The 13,340-nt window shown below is 43.0% G+C and overlaps 1 protein-coding gene across 3 annotated transcripts; it reads left to right on the forward strand.

Moving 5' to 3' along the window:
- Positions 1 to 218: 218 nt before the first annotated feature.
- Positions 219 to 9,834, forward strand: LOC148016172 (respiratory burst oxidase homolog protein A-like). Of its 3 annotated transcripts, none has more exons than XM_087664583.1 (15): positions 219 to 1,756; positions 1,948 to 2,110; positions 2,210 to 2,258; positions 2,371 to 2,484; positions 3,063 to 3,590; positions 5,263 to 5,649; positions 5,731 to 5,826; positions 5,943 to 6,058; positions 6,237 to 6,366; positions 6,684 to 6,754; positions 6,855 to 7,014; positions 7,753 to 8,070; positions 8,578 to 8,706; positions 9,041 to 9,150; positions 9,276 to 9,834. In XM_087664583.1, exons 1-14 carry the CDS (start codon positions 1,048 to 1,050, stop codon positions 9,137 to 9,139), a joined length of 3,069 nt encoding a protein of 1,022 aa, XP_087520709.1. In that variant the 5' UTR covers positions 219 to 1,047; the 3' UTR covers positions 9,140 to 9,150; positions 9,276 to 9,834. The 3 variants fall into 3 exon arrangements, with proteins under 3 accessions (XP_087520709.1, XP_087520707.1, XP_087520708.1); XM_087664581.1 differs by having other exon boundaries at positions 220 to 1,756; positions 9,041 to 9,119; XM_087664582.1 differs by having other exon boundaries at positions 221 to 1,756; positions 6,264 to 6,366; positions 9,041 to 9,119.
- Positions 9,835 to 13,340: the final 3,506 nt, after the last annotated feature.

Below are 13,340 nucleotides of genomic sequence, written 5' to 3' on the forward strand. Positions count from 1 at the left end.
GGGCTTGCAGTAGATATTACTCAGTTATAAAGGGGGGAAGAAGCAAGAGGGCGGGTGAAAAGATGAAACCGGGGTGAATAAATATAATATCACGAATTATTTCTCTTTTTGTGTCTCTCGCCACCTACTACTCCTACTGAACGAACTCGGCATTCAATCAATCTCACTACTACACCATCCCATCGCCCCCCCCCCCCCCCCCCCCCCCCAACCCAACGACAGACTCGGAGTCGCGAGACTGTCCTGCTGCTCCTACCCACGACTATGACAAAAGAAAGGCAGATACAGATATGAAGGATGATGATGAAGAAGAGGAAGAGAAGTAGGCTACTTGCTTTAATGCTGCCGCTCGGCGCTCCTACTGAGCTTTACCTTTTCTTCCAGCTGCTTCGCCTTTCTGTGTGCCCGACCTACTTCTCTTCTTCTGCTTCCTCCTGTCCTCTAGCAGGAAAAGACTCGTCAAAGCTTTCAAGGCCCAGCCCGTCCCGTTTTCTCTTACGTGCTGTTAAATATCCAGTGTTTTGGGTTGCTTAACTGGTGCAAGCTCGACTTGAGAGAGAGAGAGAGAGAGAGAGAGTAATTTGCTCGTATCCAACTGTTCGTATTAAATAATCTACTTCTGCTGTGATCCTGAAGCGACCATACATCATTGTCGATCGGCCTTCTCTATGCTCTAGTCCAAGTAGAAAGAGTACCCAGGGTTTCTTCGCTACTCTTTTTTTCTGCTAATCCTGTCACAGAAGCTGATTTCCCCCGTGCATGTCCCTCAAATGCGAGCTCCTACGTCCACATTTTCGAGATACTTTGCCTGGACTTCTTTCTCGCCATGGCCGCAGCCTAGCCCCTTGGTACAAGGAATATAAACTATGGTTCGTTTTTCCCAGATCAGGGCTTCTGTTACGACGAAGATCGCATACAAAAGCAGTGGTGGCACCAAGACGCGGAGGCTGAGCGGTTTTCCGCAATGAGGGAGGATTTATACGTCGAATGTAGAATACAGCCATCTGAGAGGACGTTGGGGTGCCACTGTGCACTTTTCTTCCAGGTATGGAATCAGAGGGAGGAAGAGGAGGGGGAGGACGAGAAAGACACAGAGTCTCTGCAGCAGCCGTTGAGGGAGGTGCTACATCGGTAGACTCTGGTGTAGAGCACCACATTACAGCAGCTACGAAGCCCTTTAGAGTGCTCCTGAGAGAGGGCAGTGACTGTAACCCGAGAGAGGACAATAGCTGTAACCTGAGAGAGGTTAAGGTCGATCAACATCATGGTAACGAGTCGCGAGAGCAGCATATATATTCAGCTTCTGCTGTTAACCTTAGTCTCAACAGCTCTATTGCAATGTATTCCAGCATCCATGGAGTATCAGATCCTGAGAGCAGAAGTGGCCCTGCATTAATGCCGGACAATTCAGCTCAGCCTTCTTTTGATCCTCAACTTAGCCGCATCAAGACAGCCGCAGCAGCATCTAATTATAATTGTGACTATATGGGTACTGGCTTAGGTGCTCCTCAGTACGCTTTAACAGAGCAGCAGCAGTATAGTAACTACAATATGCAGCATCCACAGGGTTTTGGTAGCTTCAGCAGCGGATCCCTCACAGGAGCTGGATACGCGCTAGAAGGCCTCAGATTTATAAGCAAAGCGAGTGGCCGCCGAGACAAGAAGCAATGGTGGGAGGCAGTAGAGAGGCGCTTCCACAAGCTTGCCTCACCTCTGGATGGGACTCTCTCTAGGGAATGTTTTGCAGCTTGCATCGGTATGTGTGCTCCACAATACGGGTGCTGAATACCACATAATCCTCCCACTGTAATTTTAATGATTCATTCTATCACAATTCATGTACAATGAGACGGCGGACTCGGGCCGCTATTTCTAAGTACGAAAGCAGAGGTCTGACCCTTTGTATAATGCCAATGACCATGCACACGGTTAACAACTGTGGTGCAGGGATGGAGGACTCTGCAGCTTTCGCGGTTGAGCTCTTCGACGCTTTAGCTCGGAGGAAGGGGGAGGAGCATGTGAAGAGCATCACCCTCAACGGCTTGCGCGACTATTGGTGCCAAATCACCGATGGCAGCTTCCATTCCCGTGCTCAAATCTTCTTTGACCTGTAATCAATACGCTAAGCTTCCACTGTTTTTGGCAGAAATCGACTTAACATTTTGGCTAAGCTAATCAAGTTGATTTGTCACTTTATCAACCTACTTAGGTGCGATAAAGATTCGGATGGTCGGATTGCCGAAGAGGAGGTGAAAGAGGTGAAAGGAGCTCGCACTTAAGTGTTTAACTAAATAGTAGCTTGGCTGTGTTGTATAAGTGTCCTCGGATGGTTCCGTGTAATATCTTGTTCACAATCGAGTGTTGTGGCAGATGATTATGCTCAGTGCTTCCTCGAACAAGCTGTCAATACTCGAGGAACAGGCTGAAGAATATGCGTCGCTAATTATGCAACAGCTAGACGAAGACAAGCTGGGTTACATTGAGGTCTGTAAAAGCTCATCCAAACTGGGTTGCATGGAGGTCTATAAGTTTGTAAAAACGAGAACATGTATTCAAAGCATGTAGACTTGAGCAAAGTCTAAATTAAATACTAATGCAACTCTCCTAACGTGCATGAAAATTATGCGTCGACTTGCTGGGAACTTCTGTTAGTAACCTTTGTTTATGTTTATGGCCACATCAAATTAATCTTTGTGTTCCTAACGTCAATGTTCTATCTAAGAATGCGGTAAAAAGCAAACGTGGAACCATCGAAGCTTAAGAGTACACCACAGAATATTAGATTATAATGCATGGAGACATAATCAATATCAATATCGTTATAAATTGAACTCATAAGATTAGCGTATGATGCACGGAGACATTGAGGGTTACAAGGCATTAGTCGAAGGCATGAGAAGATTAGAGTGCAGCATATGGCGACATGATCAAGAGAGACAAGAGACAATGCATGAAAATGAGCGCAAATCAAATTTTGTGGTTGGTAACATGTGGTTTATATGGTCTTATAATGTTGTTGCAGCAGTGTGTATTGACAGAATGTGTCTTGGATGGATGGTCAGGTGTGCCAGTTGGAGACGCTGTTCCGGGCAGCAGCACGAGGGGCGTATGGGTGGGATGAGAAGCTGAGCAACGACAATAACAACACTGGTAATAAGAATAAGAACAACAATAATAATAACGAAGGGCTGCTGGCAGCAGGCGCGCGCGCTGCGCCGTACTTACCATTGGGCGTGCCGAGGGGGAGCAGGAGGTGGTGGAGGACACGTGGGGCGGTGCGGTTGGTGCAGCGGATGGGGAGGGGGGCGTACTACGGGGTGGTGGAGGAGCAGTGGCAGCGGGCGTGGGTGGTGGTGTGGTGGGTGGCGGCGGTGGCGGGGCTGTTCGCGTGGAAGTTCGTGCAGTACAGGCGGCGCGCGGACTTCCTGATAATGGGCTACTGCGTGTGCACGGCCAAGGGCGCCGCCGAGACCCTGAAGCTCAACATGGCGCTGGTGCTGCTGCCAGTGTGCCGCAACTCCATGACCTGGCTCCGCTCCACCTTCCTTGGCTCCATCGTCCCTTTCCACGACAACATCAACTTCCACAAGGTACCCTCCCCTCCCCTGCCTACCCACTCTCATCACTTTCGCCTCAAAATCACTTCAATTTCTATACATTTATTCAAAAATTGATTGCCACAAATCCTTACTTATTCCACGTCTCCTTGCACCATTCGCTTTCCTCACCGGTTGTGAGCATAGCTAAGTATTATTTCTAAACTAACCTTTTAGCATAGGTTTTGTCTCTCATTTATCAGCACAACTGGTGTTTGAGGTACAAGCCATCCTCGGATCAGGAAAAGACTACTCCTGCTGAAGACATCCCGCTCTGAAAGATCGGATCATAGTGTATCTGAAGCGTATTAGGAACACCCATTGGGTCTTCCGTCTCTTTTATAAAAAGCTAGTAGCATTGGCCTAATGCCTTGATGCATCTATACTATTAGTTAAGGAGAGGTGGGGGCGGGTGCCACGTGGCAGCCCCCACCTCCCCCAGAAAAACAGAGAACGCGGAGGCGGGTGCCACATATCCAGCACCCGCCCCCCACAAAAACTAGGCGCGGAGCGCCTAGTATCCTTTATAGGCTGTAACTATTCATTATCAATGGAAATTTTTCCATGCATTAAAATAAAACTGTCAAAATAGTGACCAACTACCCTCGTATTTTGATGAGTAGATAGGCCAAGGTTTGGGAAGGATCTTTGGTCAAAGTGTGCATGAAACCTTCTCATCCCAATGAGCAAGCCATTTCATAAATTAAGCCAGGATCTTTCCTCGTCTTAACGAAGTTATAACCAGAATATATGTACATTTCCCCCCTTTTTTCAAGCTCATGAGCAGCTTTACTTGAAAAACTTGAACGAACTCTAGGATGTGACAAACCCATTGCTTGCACTTGAGAAATATTATGTTCCCCCCCTCTACATTCAAATAAACCTTGTGCAAATGTGTCCAAGTGCCATGTGTATTGATAAGTAATAAGTTTTCTTTGACAATTGAAACTCGAACATTACCATGGTCTCTAAGGTTTTACTTTCTGATGATCTCTTGGATAGATGTATCCAAAAATGCCATAGACTTTCATTGTCCTCCTATTCTCCATGCTTGGTGCAGCTATCTATGCTGTTGTGACAAAGCAGAAATATATACCTCATGGGTCAACAAAACCACTGTTCCTTGGATGTGTAGTATTTCCAAGTGCAAAAAGATTAGGCCTAAGTTATCAAATGAAGATTCGGCTTGCACATTTTGTTGTCATTTTGAGGATGTGTGCACTTAATCCCTCAACAAAGTTCCCACCAAAGAGAAAGCATATATTTAAGCGTCAGAGATGGACCAAAGCAATTCCTTGAGCTCTTTGTGAGTGTTAATACAGGTAAGCGAAGTTTTAAGATGTGGTTATGGCAATTCTGATGATTCAGTTTCAAGCCACTCTGTTGTGGGATTTTAAGCTCCTATGTGGATGCATGTGCATTTGTGCTTGGCTGCTTGGACAGCTAAATCTTTTAAGCTATGATGGCTGTTAACATGTGCGTGCAAGCACATGTGTCATGCAGTCACCGATAACGTTGTGACAATGTGCAGGCACATTCAGTTGCTATATTCATGCTGCTAACATATGTCGTGGGCATGTAATCTCATTTGGAGCTGTATTTTCCTGTGCGTTACCTGCCACAAAATCTCAAGACTTGCCCTAATAAGCGTGATGGGTTGGTGCAGATGATTGGAGGTGCGATAGGGCTAGGGGTGGCGATGCACGCGGGGTCTCATTTGGGGTGCGACTTTCCAAGGATTGCAGCTGCCAACCATGGCAAGTTCATGGAGACCATAGCCAGGGACTTCGGCAACAGGCAGCCGTCTGTGTGGGAGATCATGATGACGCTGGAGGTCATGAGCGGGGTGGTGATGGTGCTCTTGATGGGGGTGGCCTACCTCCTGGCCAACCATCGCTTCCGCAGGAACCTGGTGAAGCTCCCATGGCCCCTCCACAGGCTCACCGGTTTCAATGCCTTCTGGTACTCGCACCATCTCTTCCTCCTCGTCTACGCCATCCTCATCGTCCACTCCATCTTCCTCTTCCTCGCTCACGATTGGACTCAGAAAACCGTGAGTATTAACATCTAATATCTATCATCTCCAATGCTTTTTCTTAACATAACTCCATTAATAACCATGCAATCTTTGCAGACTTGGATCTACATAGCCGTTCCAATGGTTCTGTATGCTTGCGAGAGATTGTTGAGGATCTTCCGAGCTCGTCAATATAAAGTCAGCACTGTGAAGGTAAGGTTAGAGAGCCCTCCATTACAGAATCTCCTCGTGAAGGCAAGGTCTTGTTAACAGCACTAAATTGTTTTGCCAAAAGCCGGTTTTCTTTAACATTTTGGTTAAATTGGCAGGCAGCAATATACCCAGGGGACGTGCTGGCATTGTACATGACTAAGCCTCCAGGCTTCAAGTATGACAGTGGCATGTACATTTTCCTGCAATGTCCGTCAATCTCTTCCTTCGAATGGTAAGAAACATAATAATAAGGCTAAGCAACTGTCAAATTTACTCAATCACATAATATGTCAGCTTTACATATACATATATACAGCATAGTACATATGTATGTGTGTTTTCATGTACATCTGTGTAGTAGTGGTGGTGCTTAAACATGGGGTGGGTTGTATATTTTTCATCATTGACAGGCACCCATTTTCCATCACATCTGACAGGCACCCATTTTCCATCACATCTGCCCCAGGTGATCAGTACCTGAGCGTGCACATCCGAGCCTTGGGCGATTGGACACATGAAATGGCTCGGGTTTTCAAGGAGGTATAATTTGCAAATTGAACCAATGTTCCTAGGAAGAATTTTTGCGAGCCAATTGTTGAAGGGCCTCCAGCTAGATTTTTTTTCCAACGTTCTGATGACATTGGATTTAATTATAACCAAATAAATGGCCTCAGCTTAATCAAGTCTCAAACCTACTCTCTAAGATTTTGAAGCTTTTCTTTCATGAAGACTAACATGAACCATCGGATACTTAACCTCAGTTTTTTATGAAGACTAACATGAACGCCCTAAATCTACTGATGAAATGCTTCCAGCGAAAGCGTCATGTTAATGCCGCCCTGTATGGTCATTTGCAGGCCTTGGAGCACTCCGAGAAGAAAAACAGCCTAGTAAAGGGACACGATCAAGATCAGGAGCATGATCCTCGGTAAGGCTGTGTGAGACACGGTAGCTATCTTTGTAGGGGTTGCTTCATTGAGATGAAAGGTATATTCGGACTTAATTCAGGCGCCAACATGTTTTGGCAGGTTTCCTAAGCTGTTCATTGATGGCCCTTATGGCGCTCCTGCACAGGACTACAAGAAATACGAGGTGATGCTGCTGGTAGGAGTGGGCATAGGCGCCACGCCTTTCATAAGTGTGGTCAGGGATATGCTAAACCACCTGAGGCTAGCCGAATTGAATCTGGTGAAAATCAGCCACTTGATTACCATGGTGTCTAATGTGCCCTAACATGGCCTTTCCTCAAGTTGATTAGCATAGACGATTAGTGGTGTAATCAACTGTATGCCCATATTTGTAGCACATTGGTTTCAATGGAATTATTCTATCTTATATGAAAGATGGCCAATAAGCTTATGATATATATGTTTTTACTTGATAAAACAAGAGCCTAAGCTTGGTTATGGTCCTGCCATATGTAGGCACAGAACAATGAAAAGTATGTAATTGTGGAGAAGCTATATGCTGCTTCAAAATTCAGACCTATAAATAGTAGATAAGTATAAATGAAAGGAAAAAAGAAAAAACAGAAGAAAGACTTTTAACGACAAAAGAGGTCCAGAAGAAAACCTAGTAGAAGTGAATAGATATTTTATTATGCCTTTGGGAATGCGATGCACAGGGTTTGAACTCATGGACCCAAGTATTTAACCCATACGCAATTATCAACTATTTTGTCAAATAAGTGAAAATCAGAGTAAAAACCACGAGAAAGGACCCAAAAATATTTTTAAATGCATTTTTATCAAAGCGTGAATTCTATTAAAGAAGTGAATATGGATGTTTAGAATCAAAGATGCAAGACCGTCTTTATAAATGCTAACATTGGTTTCAAAGCCAACCAAATATTGCCATAGAACTAATCTGAGCTATTGATCTAAGGGCTTTCCTTCTGTTTTTTTGTTGGTTGGATGAATTTGATAGGACTCACGCTATGACTCAAGCATATCGTCAGTGGGCAGCGACTACTCAACAAGCTCGAATGGTAGCAGTGATTCTAGCCCGATTATGGTGACTGGCGGCAGCAGCAGCAGCTCAGCATGCAGCCCACTGCATATGATGATCAGTAGCAACAACAGTAATTCCCCTTACTACAGCCCTTCTCCCAACAGGTGGTCCAAGAAATCGCGCCATCCCTCTGCCCCCCCCACGCAAGCCTACTTCTACTGGATCACCAGAGAGCAGGGCTCCTTCGAGTGGTTCAAAGGTGTCATGAATGAAGTCGCAGAGATAGATCAGAAAGTAAGCTAGCTCGGACTTATTACCATCATAATCCCACAATAAGTAGAGTTGCTTCCATAATAAGATTAATCTCAAAAAATCAGATGTACCAATGCTTTAGTAGAGTAGTCTAATCTTGAAAAATTACATGTATCAGCGCGTTACTAGAGCACTGCATGAAAGACCAATCTGGGGGTTTGTTCTTTCTCATTGAGGTTCTACCATTGAATCAATGCATAGTTGAGCATATTACGTTTGTCTGAAAAGGTCACATGTATCAATGCTTTAGTAGAGTGCCCTAAAGATCATCGGGTTTCTTTCATCTTAAGGTGCTTCTGGAAAGATATCAGTTGTATCAAATGCTTAGTTGAAGAACCATGTGCTCTTTCTTTCAGTTTTTACCGTGGACTGTCTGTAGAATAGATCTAACAAAAGTTTGTGTAGTGCCCAGTCAAAGGAACAGGAAACGGTTTATTTCTCACAATGAAGGGTGAATCTAAAGAGAGCTTTTGTAATAATGTGGTGCAGGCGGTGATCGAGTTGCACAACTACCTAACAAGCGTATATGAGGAAGGAGATGCACGTTCTGCCCTGATAACCCTTGTGCAGGCCCTCCATCATGCTAAGAATGGCTTGGACATACTGTCAGGAACTAGGGTACAATATATTTTTTCTCGTCATATAAGTGGGTAAAATGGATCATGTTGTAATTAAGTAGAACCTACCGATTTCAAACCAGCCAAGAAGAAGCTATACATGATATGAATCTCATAGTTCGGCACAGAAGACAAGTGAACCTCCCAAAGTAAAGATATACAGGGCCCCTAGGGCAAAGATCTACAGCTCCCCTTGAGAGAGCTGGTTAATGTAGTGCTGAAACTTGGTTGTAAAACTGTGTATGCTTTTCTGATTCTTAATATAGTCATACCGTCCAAATCCTGCAAACAATTGGAATCGTTCTACTGAATCTCCTCTCTTTCTTTTGCATCAGGTTCGCACTCATTTCGCCAGGCCTAACTGGCGCAAGGTGTTCTCGAGGGTAGCTGCCAACCATCCGAATGCTCGCATAGGTACCGTGTCAGTAGCATAAAATTGGAACATGTAAACCACTTGCTTTGGGAACTTGCCTTTATTTTAACCAGTTTTTTTCAAGAGCACTAATTCTGAATGCCTATTCGTGGGAGTGGTGCTGGTGTGTAATAATCTGTGTCCACGCGCGCATGCAGGTGTGTTTTACTGCGGGCCGCCAGGCCTGTCAAAGGAGCTAAGCAGCCTGTGCAAGAAATTCTCGCAGAGCTCCCACGCCAAGTTCGAATTCCACAAGGAAAACTTCTGATGCAGGTCACTCCAGAGTCCAGGGGCCTGTTACTACGATATACACTTACATCAGTGTCATGTGCCCTGGAATGAATGATGTGGACATAAATATACACACATACAAATACATACTTCTTGCGAAGCGCGCAGGGAGTGCTAGTATCTATTAAAAAACATGTGGAGGAACGAGCTGGGAAAAGATGGCTGCCCACAACAGAAAAAAAATGGAAATCCAGAGGTGGTTTGGTAACATGTACATGTACGTCGATACCTGCAGGTAACGTCAACCGCCCATGTGAAATAACCAGGCTGGGTCTGACGCACTTTGCGGAGATTTCGTGCTGATTTTCCCATCGAACGAATCTATTATATTTTCAGAGTCTTGTCAGTTTTGCCTGTACCTTGTACGTTATCACAGACGGTTGTTCAAAAAATAATTAGCAGTAATCCATTTTAATTAGAACCCAACGCGCTCAAATTTGTGACGACTCGACCCAGCAACTGTTAATGTGATCATTTCTTTGTGATGAAGACAAGGGCGACTATTATATTGCTCGCATCCATCTCTGCGTGGGTGTCGCCCTCTGGGTCACTTCAAGACCTACCTTACAACTGATGATAGTAGGGTGCATGCTAGAGTTATCTCCATTATTAGTCCGCTGTGCTCGTCCCCAAAGAAGACATTGTGGCAACTTGGATACTGAAAGGCGCTACTTTAGCTGCAATACCTCTACTGCTCTCATTAGCTGCTCAAAATGATACTGCAGGTAGGGATGGAAGAGCAAGCTATAGGGGTGGTACCTCAAGGTATCTTCTTTCGAATTGTAAGACTTAAATATTTGCAGGTTGGCATCGTCTCTAGAGTTGCACTAACAAACCTGGCTATTGTGCATTATGGGTGCAATAATATGAAAGAGGTAGTGTAGTACAAGAGACTACATTGGAACTTCAATTCAAAGTCCTAAGCTCTTTCCAAAACTGATTTTAGGAGATCCATTAGAAGCAGTTGTCTTTTTGTGGCCAATAGGAATTATAAGCCCTTTTTTGTAACTGCTTTGCTGAACAAACTTGATATAATTGATATTTTGATGTGTGATCAATAATTTATACTAACGATGGATGAGGAAAATCCAAAACTCTTCTTAGAACTTGTTAAAGGCACTTGAAGGCCACCATGAAAGAACTCTTAAGATTTCAGCACTACAAACTCTAGACTATCTTTTGAAAGTTTTCTATTTTTACAAATGCTTGCATACCATAGTCCTAAAGAGGCTTCACATCTTGAGGTTGGTTCTCATGATCTAGGACAACCTATTTTGTTGATAAGGTGCCTTGTTTATGATCACTTGACTATTTCTCACTATACTTGAAACATAATTATTTAAGTTTATAATTGGAAAAGGCTTACTACTGACATTCTTAGGTGATTGTTTAGTTCCACCATTAGCTCTCTTGAAATCCACTTTTGATTTAGCATTATACCTAAAGTTGTTGCCTTGTTTAAAAGTGTATATTGTAGGGTCGGTGAAAATCTTGTTTAAAGTATTTGGAACCATGCTTTCTTATTTGTAACTTTATCTTTGTTGGTCGAAATTCTCATTTGGTTGATTTGAATGGTAAGTCACTTTTGTTTTGGGTTGAAAATAGCTCAATTCTCTTCTATAATTTTGACTACAGCATTTGGTATATTGTATGGTTGCATGGACATTTGTAGGCTTTGTTGCCCCAACCTTTGTCAAAAGGTTTGGATCAAGACAAGTGATGTACTTGTTCAATTTTGCCAAGTCAAATATACTCTCAACATACATACAAAGATTTAAAAATTGACTAGAATATTATCTAAATGTAGAGTTTCCTTCCCTAAGATCATACAATTTTCTTTCTAGTATCTCTTCTTCCATTACAGATACAAATATTTGAGTCATGGTTGATTTAAAGTCTTTCCAAGTCTAAAAAATTCTTCCCAATTTTCCTTATATATCTCTACCATGTGTGTACATAACCATCTAGGTGTAGGGTTGCATAATATATCTTTGCTTCATCATCACGTGGGTAGACGGTGAAGTACATTTCTAGCTTGTTGATCCATTCTTCTAATTCCGGTGGTGAAAAGTTGATCCATTCTTCTAATTCCGGTGGTGAGAAATTATCTCCTTTGAACTAGGATGTTCTAATCTTTTTTTATATACTTTGTCACAATGATATTGTTGTCTATGATTGTTGTTAAAAGAATACGATTCATTTTTCTTGTTGCCAAATGAATGATGACCAAGTGAAATATTCCCATGTGATTAAGTTTGATTGGGTTGTCCATGCGGTATCATGTCATCAAGGTATTCATATTGAAATTTGTCATTTCTCCTTGATTTTTCATGAATGTGTTGATCTTGACATGTCATCAAGGTCTTCATATTGAAATTTGTCATTTCTCCTTGATTCCTCATGAATGTGTTGATCTTGACCATTCCTTGCATTAAAAGTACTTGAGTATTTTGGGGATAAAATTGTTTGTCGAAGGAATCACATCCATGTATATCATCATCTCTATTAGCCTATTGAAAATTATATTGATGTCAAAGATTCTTTGAAAAACCCAATCTTAGGAGTTAGCCATGATGAGTCCTGTACATGAGGACATGCCAAGCACAAGTGTTGCCATAGAAGAGGTGGAACAAAGACCAATGGTGGAAGGAAAAGGAAAGGCTTCCTTGCACCCACCCCCACTAGTCATGGTATCCATGACCACTTCAAAGCAAGGAACCGCCAAAGTGGCAGTTAATGAAAGTAACGCCATGCCTTGGGTGCAATATCTCATAAGCAAAGTGCAAGAACTTGCACTTGTACCAACAAGCGAAGGAGCTCTACTCGTAGGAACCAAAAGGTCAATAGCATAGATTATGTAGAATCACACTAAGGGCTGAAGGTATTCTACCTTGAAGTATCTACTAGGGTTTCCTCAACAATGCACAATACAGAAGAGTATGGCGAGCTAGTAAAAGAGTTTCAAAGCGAACATGACAAGATGAATGCAGAAAGAAAGACCATACTTGCCAAGCTAGATGAAGAAAGGAATGCCAAGTTTGCAACTTATCACCTAGAAAAAATGAGGTAGATGACCATGGTAACTAGGGAAGTAATGGCATTAAAAGAAGCATTAAAGGAAATATAGGGAAAAGAGAGTCTAAAAGACTTGTATGATGAAGAAGGGGAGAGTTGTATTGCTCTAGAGGCACAATGCACTCTTGCATCTTAGGATAGACAACACCTTGAGAAAGAGGTTAGGAGCTTGAACCAACAAAGGAAACAACTATAAAAAGAACTACAAGAGGCAAATGCACAATGTGAGCAAGAAGCAACAAGGAGAAAGATGGTAGAACTGCACAACCAACTTCATGCAGCACTCCACGAGTAGGCCATCCTAAGGAAACAAATAGAGCATTGGGACTTAAAAAAAAGGAATATATGAATACATTATGGTGAGTAAGAACAAGTAATCACTACCCTAGCTCAATACCAAAACCAAGGGTTGGAGCAAATGAAAGGAAAGGTAGAAAAATGGGCAACTAAGAATGAGAACATGATTAAAGACTTAGCTTATCACCTGGCACATTTGGAGAGCAAACAAATTATGGTGAAAAGCAAAGTTGTAGTTGTGGACACAGGGATGCTTGAGTACAAAAAAGCATTCTTGAACATGGTACTAAATGTTACTCAAACACGAGAGGAAGAGAAAATTGAGGAACTCAAAAGGAAATTAGACCTAGCAAGAAGAGCACTTAAACATGGACTCCATGCCAAGGTGCCCAAACCTAGCACCAACTTAGGAGTGGAGAAACAAAGAGCTCATTTGATCACGATTGGATTAACCATGCAAGAACTAAAATTGCTAGGGTTTGGGAATCCAAAGCACCAAAGTATAGGCTCCTCTTAAAGAGCTGAGAGAGCCAATACATGAAGAGGGGCCAAACTATGAG

The sequence above is a fragment of the Lygodium microphyllum genome, chromosome 23 (genome assembly GCF_053477565.2).
Source record: "Lygodium microphyllum isolate KBCC chromosome 23, Lygodium_microphyllum_v1.1.10, whole genome shotgun sequence".
NCBI classification, from domain to species: domain Eukaryota; kingdom Viridiplantae; phylum Streptophyta; class Polypodiopsida; order Schizaeales; family Lygodiaceae; genus Lygodium; species Lygodium microphyllum.